Genomic DNA, 18,924 nt, shown 5'->3' on the forward strand with positions numbered 1-18,924 from the left:
TCGCTCAAATATCTCCTTCTTTATCACCAAGCAGTTAGTCCTCCCGTTTGACCCTGTTGTGTGATTTTATTCAAGAACAAAAACATACATTCACTACGGCTATGCAACATGTCCATTCAGACAAATCCACACTCCCTTTCACCACACCACTACTATGATTGTACATTATCAGAGTGCACTCCAACCTTTTTATCCCTTGCTTGCCTTGAACAGGAAATGCAGTTTATAAATAAATCATTGAGTTCCTGCTTGGAACCGAGGAGGGGCGGGGTGGACGAGGAGAGGAGAGGGGCTAGGGACTAGTGCCTGGAATTGCCAGGGACCTCACGATATGATCACAATGCTTAAATGCCAATACGATTTGTATTGCGACTCTCTCGGTTCTATATGTATTGCGATTCGATGTTGCAAACATTTCGCTGACCGTATGTCGGCTGCAGAAGGACGAGCCATGAGAAAACGAGTTTTGATCAGTCATGGAAATAAGAGCGCAAAAAAAATTGCCTCCCTATTTAAAAACAAGATGGAGATCTAGCTAATGAAGGAAAAATACTGGAGTTTTGGTGCAGGTACAGCCAACTAGAGCAAAAATGACAGTATGTTGCGATATTGTCAATATGATATAATGTATTATAATATCATCAAAGAGAAATCCTGATATGTAACTATATATTTTTTTTCTTCCCTCCCATCACTGTTAGGGACTAGAGGAGTTGTGAGGGGTGGAGAGGGTTGGAGTTAATAACTCCAGACCTGGCCGGCACCCACACTGGAGAAGGTGACAAGCTAGCATTTTAACAGGTGTGTGTTATATTAGTGTTCTAGTCTCCACTGAATGAGTTAAATTCTCTCACACCTAATCCTCATGAGATGATAAGCTTCAAAGTATTTTAGTCTGTGTCGCTGTAAGTGTCACTTACATAGATATAGCTACTTTATAATAACCACATTGGGGTGTCTTCCATAGAATGTTGTACTGAGAATGTTAGAATATCGAGAAAACGGGTTCTAACACATTTCATTTGATTGTGTGCCAAATGTTTTATGTGAGGGCAGTGTCCTCCTCATTATTGGTGTCACTCGGTCACCTCTGGGTCACTGTGATCTCCTGCAGAAATAGGAAATCGATCTATACTGTTCAAAAATATAAATGCAACATGCAACAATTTGAAAGATTTTATTGAATTACAGTTCATATAAGGAAATCAGTCAACTGAAGTAAATTCATTATCCCCTAATCTATGGATTATGGATTTCACATGACTGAGAATACAGATATGCATCTGTTAGTTGCAGATACCTTTTTAAAAAAAGTAAGGGCGTGGATCAGAAAACCAGTCAGACCATTTGCCTCATGCAGCGTCTCTCGCATGGAATTGATCAGGCTGTTGATTGTGGACTGTTTACCCACTCCTCTTCAATGGCTGTGCGAAGTTGCTGGATATTGGCAGTAACTGGAACAAGCTGACGTACACGTTGATCCAGAGCATCCCAAACGTGCTCAATGGGTGACATGTCTGAGTATGCAGGCCATGGAAGAACTGGGACATTTTCAGCTTCCAGGAATTGTGTACAGATCCTTGTGAAATGGGGCCATGCATTATCATGCTGAAACATGAGATGATGGCTGCGGATGAATGGTACGAAAATGGGCCTCAGGATCTCTTCACGGTATCTCTGTCCATTTAAAATTGCCATCAATACAATGCAATTGTGTTCAGCGTCCGTAGCTTACGCCTGCCCATACCATGACCCCACCGCCACCATGTGGTACTCTGTTCACAAAGTTGACATCAGCAAACTGCTCGCCCACACGACGCCATACACATGGTCTCCAATTGTGAGGCCAGACATACTTCTAAATTCTCTAAAATGACGAGGGCGGCTCATGGTAGAGAAATGAACATTAAATTATTTGGCAACAGCTCCTACAGTCAGCATGGCAGTTGCTTGCTCCCTCAACTTGAGACATCTGTGGCATTGTATTGTGTGACAAAACTGCACATTTTAGAGTGGCCTTTTGTCTCTAGGTCCACATATGTAATGATAATGCTGTTTAATCAGCTTCTTAATATGCCACACGGGGTCAGGTTGATGGATTATTTTTGCAAAGGAGAAATGCTTACTAACAGGTATGTAAACAAATGTGTACATACAATTTGAGAGAAATAAGCTTTTTGTGAGTATGGAAAATGAATGGGATCTTTCATTTCAGCTCATGAAACATGGCAGCAACACTTTACATGTTGCGTTTTATTTATTTTGTTCAGCGTAGTTTCTCCCTTGAATAAAGGTGGAATATACTGTATATGTGTGTTCGAAAGTGCTTGTGTGTAGGCCTATGCTTCCACGTGGCTCCCTCACTGCATATGGGCAATTCCATGGTAATGCTCATCCATGGTAAACTCATATTTTTCACTTAAAAATAAATTTCCAAATTTAACAAACCATACAAATCGATGCACGGACTGCTTTTAACAATGTACACTGAACATTTGACAAAAACACATTTTTACTGAAGATGCAAACAGAGTAACAGAGTTTCGGTAAAATGTACCTCCGTTTTATTTAACTAGGCATGTTAGTTAAGAACAAATTCGTATTTACAATGACGGCCTACCCCGGCCAAATCCTCCCCCAACCCGGATGACGCTTGACCAATTGTGCGCCGCTGTATGGGACTCCCGATCGAACCAGGGTCTGTAGTGACGCCTCTAGCACTGCGATGCAGTGTATATATTTTTTTTAATGCCATGTTTGACATGATTACCAACAGACTGACCAGCTCTAATAGACAGAAGCTTTCTATATGGCAGACCAATCCGAACTCCTCTCACAGCATGTCCAGCCCATTCATTATCTCAGCCAATCATGGCTAGTGGGAAGGTTGCTGTCTCTTTCTGTGGTTTAACCAACAAGGCTCGTAATTTTACAATTTGTATTCATATTTACAGATGGCACACAAATTTGTTATTAAGGCACTTGAAAGTTCACATATTCCAGAAGGCATTCCTGCCCCAAAACGCATTTTTATAATAAAAATAAAATGTAATGGCTCTCCTGTGAAGTCATGACTAGCGACATATGCCTAGTTTCCTGAAATGGGTCACATTTGAAGAATCTAACATCTAAAATATATTTTGACTTATTTAACACGTTTTTGGTTACTACATGATTCCATATGTGTTTCATAGTTTTGATGTCTTCACTATTATTCTACAATGTAGAAAATAGTAAAAATAAAGACCCTTGAATGAGAAGGTGTTCTTAAACTTTTGACTGGTAGTGTATATATGAATTACTTTTGCTAAATATTTCACACCCAATTTTACATGCTCCTTTGAACTTCATATGTTGGTGCTCATGGGTCATTTTACATGGAAATGACCGTATGTCTCTGTGTTTTCTCTATGTGACTGTATGAGCCATCTGGTGAGGTAATCAGGACTTTCTTGTCCTAGCATGCATTGCGGCAGCAGCAGCCAGGGCAGGCAGGCACACTGCTCTGTCGGCAGGCTTTCTCTCTGTGGGGATGGCTGGTGTAAAAATAGCTCACCGACTGTGAACACCAGAGTGGCACGACATTCACTGTTAGCTTCTCACTCTGAGGTCTGGTCACATAGTGGTGATGGTGGAGTCTTTGGATGTGTCCCAAATGGCACCTGATTCCCTATATGGGGCACTGCTTGTTGACCCTGGTCAACACTAGTGTACTATACATGGAAAAGGGGTCCATTTGAGATGCAGGCTCTGTTTCCATTTATGAATCATTCACACACAGATGGTGGTGAGCCAAGACACACACACACACAGTGAGTATAGTCATATTCACGATGGTTGGTTGGTTGCTTGTGTCTTGGATAGTTTCTATACTGCTAACAAAAATGTAATAGTAAGTGTTGTCTTTGACACTTATTTGCTTCCACCTCTTTAAGAAGTGTCTAGTCTACACACTGAATTATCCTCAGGACATACTGTACACACCAAACGGTGTCTGTGGAAGGGCCGAAAAATAGCCAAACATTCCAGCCACCCCTTCCATAGACTGTTCTCTCTCTGCTTCCGTCCGGCTGGCGGCAGCGAAGTATTAGGTCTCGGTACAACAGGCTCCGAGACAGCTTCCCCCCCTTCCCCCCCAAGCAATTGCACTTTTAAGCAGATATACAATAGCTGCCTACCCCCACCAAGGACCATATGCTTCTGACTGACTAAATGCAAACTGTCTCAACTCATACACATTAACACTCTTGCGCGCACACACACACACTACACACACACACACACACACAGTCACATACACACACACACTTACCACCATGCCCACACCCACCACTTATGTTGCTGCTATATTGTTATTATAATTATTATTACGGAAAGGAGCTAAGCACATGCAAAATCCTAAAGGAAAACCTGGTTTAGTCTGCTTTCCATCAGACGCTGGGAGATTAATTCACCTTTTCAGCAGGAAAATAACCTAAAACACTAGGGCAAATCTACACTGGAGTTGCTTACCAAGAAGATGGTGAATGTCCCTGAGTGTCCGAGTTACAGTTTTGACTTGAATCTATGAATACCTGCAAATGGTTGTCTAACAATGATAAACAACCAATTTGACAGAGCTTGAAGAATTTTGAAAAGCATCATGGTCAAATGTTGCACAGTCAGGTGTGTAACTTTCTTAGACGTACCCAGAAAGATTCACAGCTGTAATCGCTGCCAACGGTGCTTCTACAAAGTATTAACTCAGGGGTCTGAATGATGATGTAATTTTGTATTTCACTTTCAATACATTTGCAGACATTATTTCTAAAAACACAACTACTTGTGGAATAAGTAAAGGGGTATGAATAGTTTATGAAGGCATTGTATCTACCTCAACTACTCCAGTATGCACATTGTAAACGTGGTACTGGCACTGACCCTGTATATAGCTTACATCAACCTGTCATTTTTGTGTGACTTGTTTTGTTTTTTTTAATACTATTTTGATATAGAATGCTGCTCTGTTGAAGGGCTTGCAAGTTAAGCATTTCACTGTTATTTTGCATGTGACGAATACAACTTCAAACTTAACTCATTCACAGACAGATGGTGAGATCATGAGACATGCAAAGTAAGAGAGCAGAGTCACAAACAGGGTGATTGGTAGACTAGTCTTCTCAGTTGTTTCTATGCTGCTAACAGAAATGGGGGAAAAAGACAGTACATTTTAGTCTGTGTGGTGCTTCTTACAATGTTTGTTCCGCATTCACTGATGGTGATAGAGTCACGAGTACTTTTGATAGTCTTTACTGCTAACGGAAATGAAATGCATACATTTCATCAAATAACATTTTATTTGTCACATACACTTGTTTAGCAGATGTTATTGCGGGTGTGCTTGTTCTTCTAGCTCCAACAGTAATATCTAACAAGTAATATCTAACAATAGGCACAATCTAAAGTAAAGGAATTGAATTAAGAATGTATACATATTTGGATGAGCAATGTCAGAGCGGCATAGACTAAGATACCGTAGAATATGATAGAATATAGTGTATACATATGAGATGAGTAATGCAAAATATGAAAACATTATTAAAGTGACCAGTAAGTAGCCTGTGAAAGAGAAGCAGGAAGTGAAGTAACCTTGAGAAGAACCAGGAAAAGGAATTGGTCAATGGCCCTTTTTGTGATTACATCACACAAATGGTGTTCTATTGTCATCTGAAATAAACTAGGGCTTTTGCTATTCTCAGCTCAAGTCAGAGAGACAGTGTGGTGTTGTATGTTGCATCCGAACGTGTGTGACGGTGTGTAAAAGTTCTCATCTGTGTCATTCACTTGAATTGTTTATTCGTGCGTGCAGGTGTCCGTGTGTGTGTGAATATAGATCCTTCACAGGTACAAATGACACATTGAGGACAGGCTGACTGGGGTGGGTGTGAAACAATGTGACATAGAACAGTGTCACACTGAGAGGGAGTGTGTGTCAATAAGAGTCCATCCACTTAACTCTGTCCATGTGGCTCACAGTTAATTACCATCCCCAGTGCCGTAGTCAGTGGGGATTCTGGGTAATGAAGTCCTCCGAGTTGTAGTCCAGTTGTCAGTTTGTATTCTGGGTTAATATGTAGTCCTTTGAGTTATGTGGCAGCTGGCACTGCCTGGCACAGTCTCTGATCATCATAGCAGGTATTCTAGTCCCTACAGAGTTACTGTGAGTGTGAACATGTGATTTTAGAGGTTTTATAAAAAGACGCTAATTATAATCTGAGAAGCTCTCATTAACTGTAATGTCATTAGCTCTTTCTCACTCAGAGTAAAAAAAAATCCCATAGATGTTAGCTGACTGGCTTTGGGAAATGGCACAATTAGCTAGCTTTTTATACCGTAGCTTCATAGATGGTATCAAATGTAGGTAATAATGTTTCTAATTGACCTCAGTGACTTTCTCCCCACTTTAGTTTTAGCTGATGTTTTTCTCATTTCCCAGCAGTAACTCATTTGCATTTTCTTCACATATTCAATCATTAATTTCCACAAGAAAAATACATCTGCAGCTGCTGCCTTTTATCACTGCACACAATGACTCTTCTCTCTCTGACACGGACACGCATGGATACACATCGTCCATAAAGACACAAACAAACATACATGTTGTCAAACGCTATAGCTATCTTACCCGCTCAATCTTGCCACGGAAAGTGTGTTATTGAAGCCTGTCTGTTAAGAGTTGTGTAAGGAGCTATTGATTACAGTCGACTGAATATCATCCACTCCAACCGTGTGACGTGAGGACAGTGGCTTTGCTGATCTAAAGATGGTCAGTGGCCACAGTTTTTCTTAATGACTAATAAAGTGTAAGAGGAACTAGCGTGTGATATCGCCCCCCTCCCTAGCGCGTGATAAGAATGAACACTGTAGCATGCATTAGCAGTCATTTATTTAACCCTTAATAAGCCCTGTTTTCACATCTTAATTTAAACTCTCTCCAAAGCAAATGAACAGAAGTTGACTTTGCCGACTGTGGTTGTACTGTATCATGACATTTAGAGCCATATAAAATGCAAACTATAGCCATACCTACTGCAAGGCTGCACACGTGGATACCTTTTTCGCTGTGGTACAGTGCTGGGTACTGTGGTACAGGGATACATGGTAATAATACAAAACTCTTGAACAAGTTCCAATAAACTAAGTTCTAGTAAAACATCCTCTGGAAAAGACACTTGATTTTGACACTCTGCTTATCATCTCTGTCTTTCTCTTTCTGCAGGCTAAAAGCTCTGGTGTCTACGGGAGGCAAAAATGTGCAGGCAGCCTGTGATTGGTGGGTATTGAACACACACACACCCTTACTTACTTCTTCCTGACTTAATAGTGAAGGCCTGGTTAGAGGTGGTAATCATTCAAGCGGATCACATTTAAGGACATCTGTCCATAGACTGTATGAGGACATCGCTGTAACTCTGTTACTGCAAACCCTGTTGCTAGCTGCTGGTGATGGAACAAACATGCACCACTCACTCACCCCACACTCTTTTTATTATTGCACAGTGCCGCTTTATAAAATGGAAAAAATATGTTTTTTGTTGTTATATGAACAAATATACTGTAGAGTAATGAAATATACTGTAGTGTCAAGTGAAAAGCTATTTTGACAGACACTTCATTATAAAGACATGACTCGTGGTGTTGGTTGAGGGTGTAGCCCACATCCAGTTCCCTAGGCTCATATTTCAAAGGCATCTTTGTGTATGAATGCTGATCTAGGATCGGGCCCCCCATGCTCGCCCATATAGTCATATTCGTTGTGACCTGAAAGGCAAGACTGATCTTAAATCAGTGCTTCCACTCTGAGACTTTTTGAATTTGCCCTGTGTACTGACCCTCCTGCCATCCCTCCTCGCCTCCCCCTCTCCTTCTCCTCACCTACCCTTATCCTCGCCCAAGGTTGTTCTCTCATGTGGACGACCCATTTCTGGACGACCCTCTCCCCAGGGAGTATGTGTTGTACCTGCGCCCCAGCGGCCCCCTGCTCCACCAGCTCAGCACTTTCTGGCAGCAGTCACGGGTCACCTGCGGCAAGAACAAGGCCCACAACATCTTCCCTCACATCACCCTCTGCCAGTTCTTCATGGTGAGTACTGCCCTGACCAATGGGGGACCCTTGTTTGTCTGTTTCAGGACAAACCGTGAGACTGTTTGTCGTCAGTACTGGCAGTGACTGCACGTCTTGGCTGGGTTTCTTTGACCTGGATTCTTGGCATTGTTTTACTGTGTAATGTGCCATGGTGCATGTATACGCTGCTAGCTGGGTTTTGACTCAGCTGTCGTTGCTCTGTATCTGTGCAATCTCTGTGTTATGCAGCACAGAGTTGTGTACAGAGTTGCGTCTCTGTCTGTACTATACTGTACATGTAACTAACTCAGTCACCCTCTCTCTCCAGTGTGCGGACGGTAAGGTGGAGGCACTGAGTGAGGCCCTACAGGCTACAGTGGGGTCATGGAGGGGTCGTTTCCCTAACCCTCTCCCCCTGGAGCTCTACACCTCCTCCAACTTCATAGGCCTCTTTGTGGAGGAGCAGGTGGCAGAAGTGCTCAAGGACTTTGCCGCTGACTTTGCTACGGAGGCGGCTACTAAAGCAGGTATATTGGACCTATGTATTGGACAATACGTTTAAATGATACTGTCCGAGAAGCAGGTGTTTGGAGGACATACAACGGGTTACCAACATAGTCAAATAATGAAAATGGTATTTTGATTCATTTATTCACACTGTTTCATCCTTCCACAAGTTCCGACACACATCTAGGGTTGCTACCCAAGCCGGCTGGTCGTTAGTTCTATCGTTTCGGTTGCCAGAGACACGACCCAATCGTTCAGTCTTTTTGTTCTGTATCTATGGACGCGACCCAATCGATCGTTCTAAATGTTCCATTACCATGCTGGCAACATTCTTATCCTTTGCTTGCTAGCTAGCCAACTACAGCTAAGTTACAGTCAGGTCAAACAGTGCAACCAGAAAAACAACATAGTAGCTGCATTTGCATTTGTTTAAGCTGTTTTCTAGTGGTATTTATTTGGCTACATCCATATCAATGGCCTAATGATGCGAGATTTCACCTGCCATAGACAATGTGCTCAGGACACTGTTGTTCGAGAGCTAGCCAACAACACAGCTAACACAATCCCTTCAAACTGAAGCTGGAAAGACTGCAAATTTAGCTGCACTTAATTTCGTTTGACCTGTTGTCTATAGATAGTTATTTTGTGTACAGTACCAGTCAAAAGTTTGGACACACCTACTCATTTAAGGGTTTTTCTTTATTTGTAATATTTTCTACATTGAGAACAATAGGGAAGACATCAAAAACTATGAAATAACGCATATGGAATCATGTGGTAATCCAAAAAGTGTTAAACAAATCAAAATATTTTAGATTCTTCAAAGTAGCCACCCTTTGGCTTGATGACAGCTTTGCACACACTTGGCATTAGCCAGTTTCATCTGGAATGCTTTTCCAACAGTATTGAAGGAGTTCCCACATGTGCTGAGCACTTGTTGGCTGCTTTTCCTTCACTCTGCGGTCTAACTCATCCCAAAACATCGCAATCGGGTTGAGGTCAGGTGATTGTGGAGGCCAGGTCATCTGATGCAGCACTGCATCACTCTCCTTCTTGGTCAAATAGCCCTTACAGAGCCTGGAGGTGTGTTGGGTCATTGTCCTGTTGAAAAACAAATGATAGTCCCACTAAGCGCAAACCCGATGGGATGGCATATCGCTGCAGAATGCTGTGGTAGCCATGCTGGTTAAGTGTGCCTTGAATTCTAAATAAATCACAGACGGTGTCACCAGCAAAGCAACATCACACATCTTCCTCCATGCTTCACGGTGGGAATCACACATGCGGAGATCATCCGTTTACCTACTGTCTCATGAAGACACGACGGTTGGAACCAAAAATCTTCCATTTGGACTCCTCAATCAAATGTATTTATAAAGCCCTTCTTACATCAGCTGATGTCACAAAGTTCTGTACAGAAACCCAGCCTAAAACCCCAAACATCAAGCAATGCAGGTGTAGAAGCACGGTGGCTAGGAAAAACTCCCTAGAAAGGCCAGAACCTAGGAAGAAACCCAGAGAGGAACCAGGCTATGAGGGGTGGCCAGTCCTCTTCTGGCTGTGCCGGGTGGAGATTATAACAGAACATGGCCAAGATGTTCAAATGTTCATAGATGACCAGCAGGGTCAAATAATAATCACAGTGGTTGTAGAGGGTGCAACAAGTCAGCACCTCAGGAGTAAATGTCAGTTGGCTTTTCATAGCCGATCATTCAGAGTATCTACCGCAGGTAGAGCAGCAGGTCTGGGACAGGTAGCGTGTCCGGTGAACAGGTCAGGGTTCCATAGCCGCAGGCAGAACAGTTGAAACTGGAGCAGCAGCGCAACCAGGTGGACTGGGGACAGCAAGGAGTCATCAGGCCAGGTAGTCCCGAGGCATGGTCCTAGGGCTCATGTCCTCCGAGAGAGAGAATTAGAGAGAGCATACTTAAATTCACACAGGACACCGGATAAGACAGGAGAAGTACTCCAGATATAAGACTGACCCTAGCCCCCCGACACACAAACTATTGCAGCATGAATACTGGAGGCTGAGACAGGAGGGGTCGGGGGAGACTGTTCCCCGTCCGACGATACCCCCAGATAGGGCCAAACACGCAGGATATAACCCCACCCACTTTGCCAAAGTACAGCCCCCACACCACTAGAGGGATATCTCCAACCACCAACTTACCATCCTGAAACAAGGCCGAGTATAGCCCACAAAGATCTCCCACGGCACAACCCAGGGGGGGGTGCCAACCCGGACAGGAAGATCACGTCAGTGACTCAACCCACTCAAGTGAATCACCCCTCCTAGGGATGGCATGGAAGAGCACCAGTAAGCCAGTGACTCAGATGAATTTCCACCGGTCTAATATCCATTGATCGTGTTTCTTGGCCCAATCAAGTCTCTTCTTATTATTGGTGTCCTTTAGTAGTGGTTTCTTTGCAGCAATTCGACCATGAAGGCATGATTCATGCAGACTCCTCTGAACAGTTGTTGTTGAGATGCGTCTGTTACTTGAACTCTGAAGCATTTATTTGGGCTGCAATCTGAGGTGCAGTTAATTGCTCATTTCTGAGGCTGGTAACTCTAATGAACTTATCCTCTGCAGCAGAGGTTACTCTGGGTCTTCCTTTCCTGTGGCGGTCCCCATGACGGCCTCATATCGCTTGATGGTTTTTGCAACTGCACTTGAAGTTTTTGAAATGTTCTGCATTGACTGACCTTCATGTCTTTTAAGTATTGATGGACTGTTGTTTCTCTTTGCTTATTTGAGCTCTTCTCGCCATAATATGGACTTGGTCTTTTCTGTTTCTGTCTCTCTCCAATTATCAAACTTTCAAAAATAAATTACCATATAGCTGTAAATATATAAATGGTGTCTATAATGCTCCTGTTTCTCTCCATCCGTAACTCAGATGTGCACGTGGAGCCCCATAAGAAGCAGCTCCATGTGACCCTGGCCTACCACTTCCAGACCAATCACCTGGCTGCCTTGGAGAAGCTGGCCAAGGGAGTGGACGTGTCGCTGGGCTGCGATTGGCTGGCCGTTCTCTTCTCCCGGGACATCCGATTTGCCAACCACGAGGTACACCAGCCCCCCCAATCTGCCTTACTCTGACCGGGTTGTGGTCTATGTGTTATTCATCTCTCTTTTTTGTCTTTATTACTGATCTCTTGTTTTCCTTTTTATATATCTCTCTTACTTTAGTCTAGCTGTATTGTTTCACTGTATTGTCGTATTGTTTTACTGTAAAGTGTATTTTTAAATGCAATTTAGATTTGACCCCCCCCCAGACGCTGCGTGTGATGTACCCATACGTGCCCCAGAATGAGGACGAGCTAGAGCTGGCGCCTGGCGACTTTATCTTCATGACCCCCGTGGAACAGGGTAGTGCCAGCGAGGGCTGGGTCTATGGCACCTCTCTGGGCACTGGGCTACCTGGACTGCTGCCTGAGAACTATGTCAGGCGGGCAGATGAGTGTGACACCTGGGTCTTCCATGGGTAAGTAGAGGAAGGCTTCATACTCAATGGGTAGAGATTTGCTATGGCTGTGATTCTGTAAATAAGTGAGTTTTTAATGCAGTAGAGTTGTCCCCTTTCCTATCTGCTTGCTGTTTTGCTGCTCCAAAACGTAGCAATTTTAAAAGAGGGTTGTTACTTTTGATATGGTTTAGGTTCAAGTTAATTTCCTGATTCTGTATATCTGTTCCCCAGATCTCACTCTTTCAGCAACCCAGCCTCCCCGTCCAACACTGGGGGTGCAGTGGGCGGCCTGTTATTTGATGGACAGCTGGACGGAATTTTTCTTGACGACCCTGGAGATCCATCCAGCCTCACTGTCCTCTGTCCACCTGTCCAGGTAGTCGTGTTACACTGAATGATTTGCCACAAAATGTAACACATTTTTGATATATCTATATATATATTTTTTTTCACAATACATTTTTTAGGTTACTAAAGGCTGTACAACCTTGCTTATTCTACTCTGAATAAGAATTCAAATGTTTATGCACAGACATGATTGAATAATAGTACTTAATAATGGCTATTAACAGTATGTATGAACAGTGTGTAATGAAACTGTGTTCTCCAGATGCTGAGGCCCACTACTCAGTCATGTCTTCCCAAGAGGAGTCTGTTTGTGTGTCGCCATGGTGAGAGGATGGATGTAGTGTTTGGGAAACACTGGATCACTCAGTGCTTTGATGCTAAAGGTCAGTAGGAGATTGGATTGAATAGTAGATATGCTTTACTGTAGTACTAATGTACCTACTCTATTATGATAATCAGTCTGCCTCCTATTTTACGTTCATGACTCTAGGCCGATATGTTCGCTCCAACCTCAACATGCCGTCTAGTTTGCCAACGAGAAGTGGAGGCTTCCGAGACTACGACAAAGACTGTCCAATCACAGTATTCGGTTCCACTCAGGCCCGCCTTGTGGGTGAAGCTCTGTTGGAGAGCCAAGCGGTGATAGATTTTGTCTACTGTTCTCCCTCGCTGCGCTGTGTCCAGACTGCCCACAACATCCTCAGAGGTATGTCCTGATCAATATCATAACCATCCACCACAATCATCAGCCTGATGAACAAAGAATTTCCTCCTCGGATTACAATAAACTATTCTATTGTATTCAATTCTGTTTTATTCTATTCTATTCCACAGGCTTGCAGCAGGAGGGGAAGACTAAGATCCGTATAGAGCCTGGTCTGTTTGAGTGGACCAAGTGGGTGTCTGGCACCTCTCTCCCTGCCTGGATTCCTCCCACTGACATGGCTGCTGCTAGCCTGAGTGTGGACACAACCTACAGGTACAGTACACCTAGTTTGAATACAGTACCTCAGAACTTACATACATACACACACACCTGAAATACTTTATTTGAATCCACAAATAACATGGTATCATAAAGGATTCAAACATTTCAAAGGTTGTTGATGCAAGGACACTTAAGGAAACAAAAAGTGCCTTCTCCACACAGCTAGGCTCCCCATAACGGCTGATTCAGGGCAGTTCCTAACCAGTTTTTTTGCTTTACTCTTACGCAGGCCTGCAATCTAAAGGCCATGTAAAAATAGTACATCATATACAGTGAGGTGAAAAAAGTATTTGATCCCCTGCTGATTTTTCACGTTTGCCCACTGACAAAGAAATGATCAGTCTATAATTTTAATGGTAGGTTTATTTGAACAGTGAGAGACAGAATATCAACAAAAAAATCCAGAAAAACGCATGTCAAAAATGTTATAAAATGATTTGCATTTTAATGAGGGAAATAAATATTTGACCCCTCTGCAAAACATTACTTAGTACTTGGTGGCAAAACCCTTGTTGGCAATCAGAGGTCAGACGTTTCTTGTAGTTGGCCACCAGGTTTGCACACATCTCAGGAGGGATTTTGTCCCACTCCTCTTTGCAGATCTTTTCCAAGTCATGAAGGTTTCGAGACTGACGTTTGGCAACTCGTACCTTCAGCTCCCTCCACAGATGTTCGATGGGATTAAGGTCTGGAGACTGGCTAGGCCACTCCAGGACCTTAATGTGCTTCTTCTTGAGCCATTCCTTTGTTGCCTTGGCCGTGTGTTTTGGGTCATTGTCATGCTGGAATACCCATCCACGACCCATTTTCAATGCCCTGGCTGAGGGAAGGAGGTTCTCACCCAAGATTTGACGGTACATGGCCTCATCCATCGTCCCTTTGATGCAGTGAAGTTGTCCTGTCCCCTTAGCAGAAAAACACCCCCAAAGCATAATGTTCCCACCTCCATGTTTGACGGTGGGGGTGGTGTTATTGGGGTCATAGGCAGCATTCCTCCTCCTCCAAACATGGCGAGTTGAGTTGATGCCAAAAGCTCCATTTTGGTCTCATCTGACCACAACACTTTCACCCAGTTGTCCTCTGAATCATTCAGATGTTCATTGGCAAACTTCAGACGGGCATGTATATGTGCTTTCTTGAGCAGGGGGACCTTGCGGGGTCTGCAGGATTTCAGTCCTTCACGGTGTAGTGTGTTACCAATTGTTTTCTCGGTGACTATGGTCCCAGCTGCCTTGAGATCATTGACATCCCGTGTAGTTCTGGGCTGATTCATCACCGTTCTCATGACCATTGCAACTCCACGAGGTGAGATCTTGCATGGAGCCCCAGGCCGAGGGAGATTGACAGTTCTTTTGTGTTTCTTCCATTTCCGAATAATCTGTTGTCACCTTCTCACCAAGCTGCTTGGCGATGGTCTCGTAGCCCATTCCAGCCTTGTGTAGGTCTACAATCTTGTCCCTGACATCCTTGGAGAGCTCTTTGGTCTTGGCCATGGTGGAGAGTTTGGAATCTGATTGATTGATTGCTTCTGTGGACAGGTGTCGTTTATACAGGTAACAAACTGAGATTAGGAGCACTCCCTTTAAGAGTGTGCTCCTAATCTCACCTTGTTACCTGTATAAAAGACACCTGGGAGCCAGAAATCTTTCTGATTAAGAGGGGGTCAAATACTTATTTCCCTCATTAAAATGCTAATCAATTTATAACATTTTTGACATGCGTTTTTCTGGATTTATGTTGTTGTTATTCTGTCTCTCACTGTTCAAATAAACCTACCATTAAAATTATGGATTGATAATTTCTTTGTCAGTGGGAAAACGTAGAAAATCAGCAGGGGATCAAATACTTTTTCCCCTCACTGTAACATCCCTTCACCACCACATATCCACAACCCTCCAAAAATGTAATACCCCCATACACACAATGTGTGCGAATGCATGTGTCTACCTTTGTGTGTGTTTTCACCTGCTTATTATATCTGATTCTACTGCTTGCATCAGTTACCTGATGTGGAATAGAGTTCCATGTAGTCATGGCTCTATGGCCTTCCATATTCGGTTCTGGACTTGGGGACTGTGAAGAGACCTCTGGTGGCATGTCTTGTGTGGTATGCGTGGGTGTCCGAGCTGTATGCTAGAATTTTAAACAGACAGCTCAGTACATTCAGCTTGTCAATCTCTTACAAAAACAAGTAATGATGAAGTCAATCTCTCTTCCACTTTGAGCCAAGAGAGATTGACATGCACGTCATTAATGTTTGCTCTCCATGTACTTTTACGGGCCAGCCGTGCCGCCATGTTCTGAGCCAACTGCAATTTTCCCAAGTCCCCCTTTGTGGCACCTGACCACACTACTGAACAGTAGTCCAGGTGCAACAAAACCAGGGCCTGTAGGACCTGCCTTGTTGATGGTGTTGTTAAGAAGGCAGAGCAGCGCTTCATTATGGACAGACTTCTCCCCATCATAGCTTCTGTTGTATCTATGTTTTGACCATTTTACAAACCAGGGTTACACCAAGCACCTCAACTTGCTCAATTTCCACATTATTCATTACGAGACGTTGCGATACAGGGTTTAGTGAATTATTTGTCCCAAATACAATGCCTTTAGTTTTGGAAATATTTAGGACTAACTAATTCCTTGCTACCCATTCTGAAACTAACTGCAGCTCTTTGGTAAGTGTTGCAGTCAGGTGAAAATACATTGTAAACAGAAAATAGCCAGCAATAAAACATTTATACAGGATTTTCTGAATATGTAATTTAGCAAATGCTTTTATCCAAAGTGACATAGTCATGCTTGCATACATTTTACGTACGGTGGTCCCGGGAATCTAACCCACTATCCTGGCGTTGCAAGCGTCATGTTCTACTAACTGAGCTACAGAGGACAGGGCTCAGTGTAACTAACAGATTCTTCTCTCCTTCTCTTCCAGACCTCATATTCCCATCAGCAAGCTTGGCGTGTCAGAGTCCTATGACGCCTACATCAGCCGGAGCTTCCAGGTCACCAGGGAGATTCTGACAGAGTGCAAAAACCTGGGTAAGGAGGACCAAAGCAGACTAGACAGTCACTGTGAAGTAACACTATGCTACATATTCAGAGTGTTCCAGAGGATGGGCTTGAGCAAGGCTCTGTGCAGAATCCCTGATCTACAAATCATCCTGCATCCTAAACAACTACTCATGATGTGGTCAAGATTAGCAAATCTGTGCAACTAATCGCTCGGGATGATCCCCTCGAAAGTGCTGATTAACTCCTAAACTCTTGAGTTGATCAATGGAGGCTGGTAACTTCAAAAATGGAGTAGTATAAGAGAACCACGGTATAGTCACAGACCACACGAAGAAGACGGTGTTTCAAAAATGATTTGAACCAAATACATTTAATAAAGACATTTATAATGAAATATTATGGGGAATGGGAATGAGAGGGCCACTTACAGTGTTGGGAAGGGATTGAATGTGGGTATGAGGTGTGTTCAAAGGCTTCAGTGCAGTACAAAATAGCTAAGAATGAGTTAGTCCAAGCAAGGATTAAAATCACATTGATGTGTAATAATGGGATTGTGTTTGTGAATGTGATTGACTCTACATACAGTAATGAGAGAACATTGACAGGCCTACTCACAATGCTTGGACAGGAAACAGTCAGTGCATCCATGAGACATGGCTTCAGTTCATGTCAGAAGAGAGTTGACACTGGTAACGGAGTGGTCATCCCCTCTTAATCAGGGAACAGGAGGGGACCAGGCTGTGAATACAAATAGCCAATAAATTCCATTACATAAGCGCCATCCTAGGTTTGGGCAACAAGTGACGATGCTTTACTTGCGTCACCAGGGAGATATATGGAAGTTTCTACTGTCTTTCTCTTTGATGCCGAAATCAATTCAAAATGATTTGATAGCTTCCATCCATTTAAGAGGTTGACAGCGCATTTTGTCACATGGCAAATGGATGAAACCACAGACATCAGCTGTCGCTCTCAGTTGCGTATGTGGATGATCAGGGCTTTATTCAGGAGCATTTCTTGGGGTACTTTTGTGTCAAATGAGCAAGGTGCGCAGTCTGTTGGACATCTCAGAATGAACAAAGTCAGAGTTTAACTTCATGGAGAAACTTGTTGCACAAACCTATGATGGCGCTTCTGTAATGGAATTGTATTGGCTATTTGTATTCACAGCTAACAACGGCGAGCGACAGCTGATTTGCCATGTGCCAAAATGCTCTGCGTCAACCTTTCTTTTAATCTCACTTTTAATGGATTATGCGATGGAAGCTGTCTAATCATTCTGAATGGATTTTGTCTCAAAGAAGATGATCAAAGAAGAAGACAGTAGAAACTTCCATATGCTCAGCAAATAAAGCATCGTAACATCTGATGTGGGCAATGCGGGTTCCTCAACAAAAAATCCACTACATTGTTTGTGAGCGTTAGCAGCAATTCTAGCAGAGAGAACTGCACTCTGGTAGCTAAACTAGCTACTTGCTACACTTTTTTTTTATTTTTTATAAACGGCACTAACGCAACACAAAAATAGTTATAAAACCAAGAAAACAATATATACTTTACCTTCGTGTCCTGTAGTTTGAAGAAACTCATTTGAATTGAATATCTTAAAAACGCTTAACTATTCACTATGCTAATCTCAATCTAACCAACAATGTCACCAACTCACCAAGCTTCTAAATCACACATGCGTAGTACTCGGTTCATTCTCTAATTCTTTAATTGGATGAACAACATGTCAGTTCATACTGCAAAAGCTTTGATTGGTTTGAGGACGTGCGCCGAAAGTCGTCATGATTACCATGTAGGTCTATGGAAGGGGTTGAGGAGCACGAGCCTCCTAGGTTTTGTATTGAAATAAATTTAGCCAGAGGAGGATGGAAAATAGCTGTCATCCGGCTACACCATGGTGCTACCCTAGAGGGTGCTGTTGAGACTACTATAGACCTTCATTGCAAAACAGTGTGTTTTAATCAGGTACTTGGTGAAGTGAATATAATTGTATCTATTTCTGAAATTCACTGATTAGGATGGTCCTCCCCTTCCTCTTCTGAGAAGCCTCCACTGGTCCATGTACTTTAAGTGATGGTATTTGTGAGTTAGCGTGAATAAGTAGATATGTACTGTAAGTAAGTCATGTTATGTGTGGTAGGTAGCCTAGCGGTTAAGAGCGTTGGAACAATAATTGAAAGGTTTGAATCCGCGAGCCGACTAGGTGAAAAACCTGTTGATGTGCCCTTGAGCAAGGCACTTAACCCAAATTGCTCTTGTAAGTCGCTCTGGATAAGAATGTCTGCTAAATGACAAAAAATGTAAACGTATGTAACCTCTGGTCTCACACAGGAAACACTGTGCTGATTGTGGCCCATGCTTCCTCCCTGGAGGCATGTACTCGCCAGATGCAGGGCCTCAGCCCACAGAACGCCAAGGACTTTGTACAAGTGGTCAGAAAGGTCAGCATGCTTTCTTTAGGACATCTCTTGATCTGCTA

General features: G+C 43.1%; 1 protein-coding gene across 1 annotated transcript in view; it reads left to right on the forward strand.

Moving 5' to 3' along the window:
* The window catches only part of ubash3ba (ubiquitin associated and SH3 domain containing Ba), a 59,875-nt gene that overhangs the window by 36,463 nt on the left and 4,488 nt on the right, over nt 1-18,924 (forward strand). Inside the window, exons 2-12 of the mRNA XM_036933336.2 lie at nt 7,259-7,312; nt 7,936-8,122; nt 8,433-8,631; nt 11,516-11,685; nt 11,895-12,103; nt 12,317-12,461; nt 12,696-12,816; nt 12,924-13,139; nt 13,268-13,412; nt 16,357-16,463; nt 18,777-18,886. Of these exons, the coding sequence (XP_036789231.1) occupies nt 7,259-7,312; nt 7,936-8,122; nt 8,433-8,631; nt 11,516-11,685; nt 11,895-12,103; nt 12,317-12,461; nt 12,696-12,816; nt 12,924-13,139; nt 13,268-13,412; nt 16,357-16,463; nt 18,777-18,886 (1,663 nt within the window). The remainder of the gene's footprint in view (nt 1-7,258; nt 7,313-7,935; nt 8,123-8,432; nt 8,632-11,515; nt 11,686-11,894; nt 12,104-12,316; nt 12,462-12,695; nt 12,817-12,923; nt 13,140-13,267; nt 13,413-16,356; nt 16,464-18,776; nt 18,887-18,924) is intronic.

The sequence above is a fragment of the Oncorhynchus mykiss genome, chromosome 10 (assembly GCF_057628025.1).
Source record: "Oncorhynchus mykiss isolate SJ-2025 chromosome 10, ASM5762802v1, whole genome shotgun sequence".
Classification (NCBI taxonomy): Eukaryota; Metazoa; Chordata; class Actinopteri; order Salmoniformes; family Salmonidae; genus Oncorhynchus; species Oncorhynchus mykiss.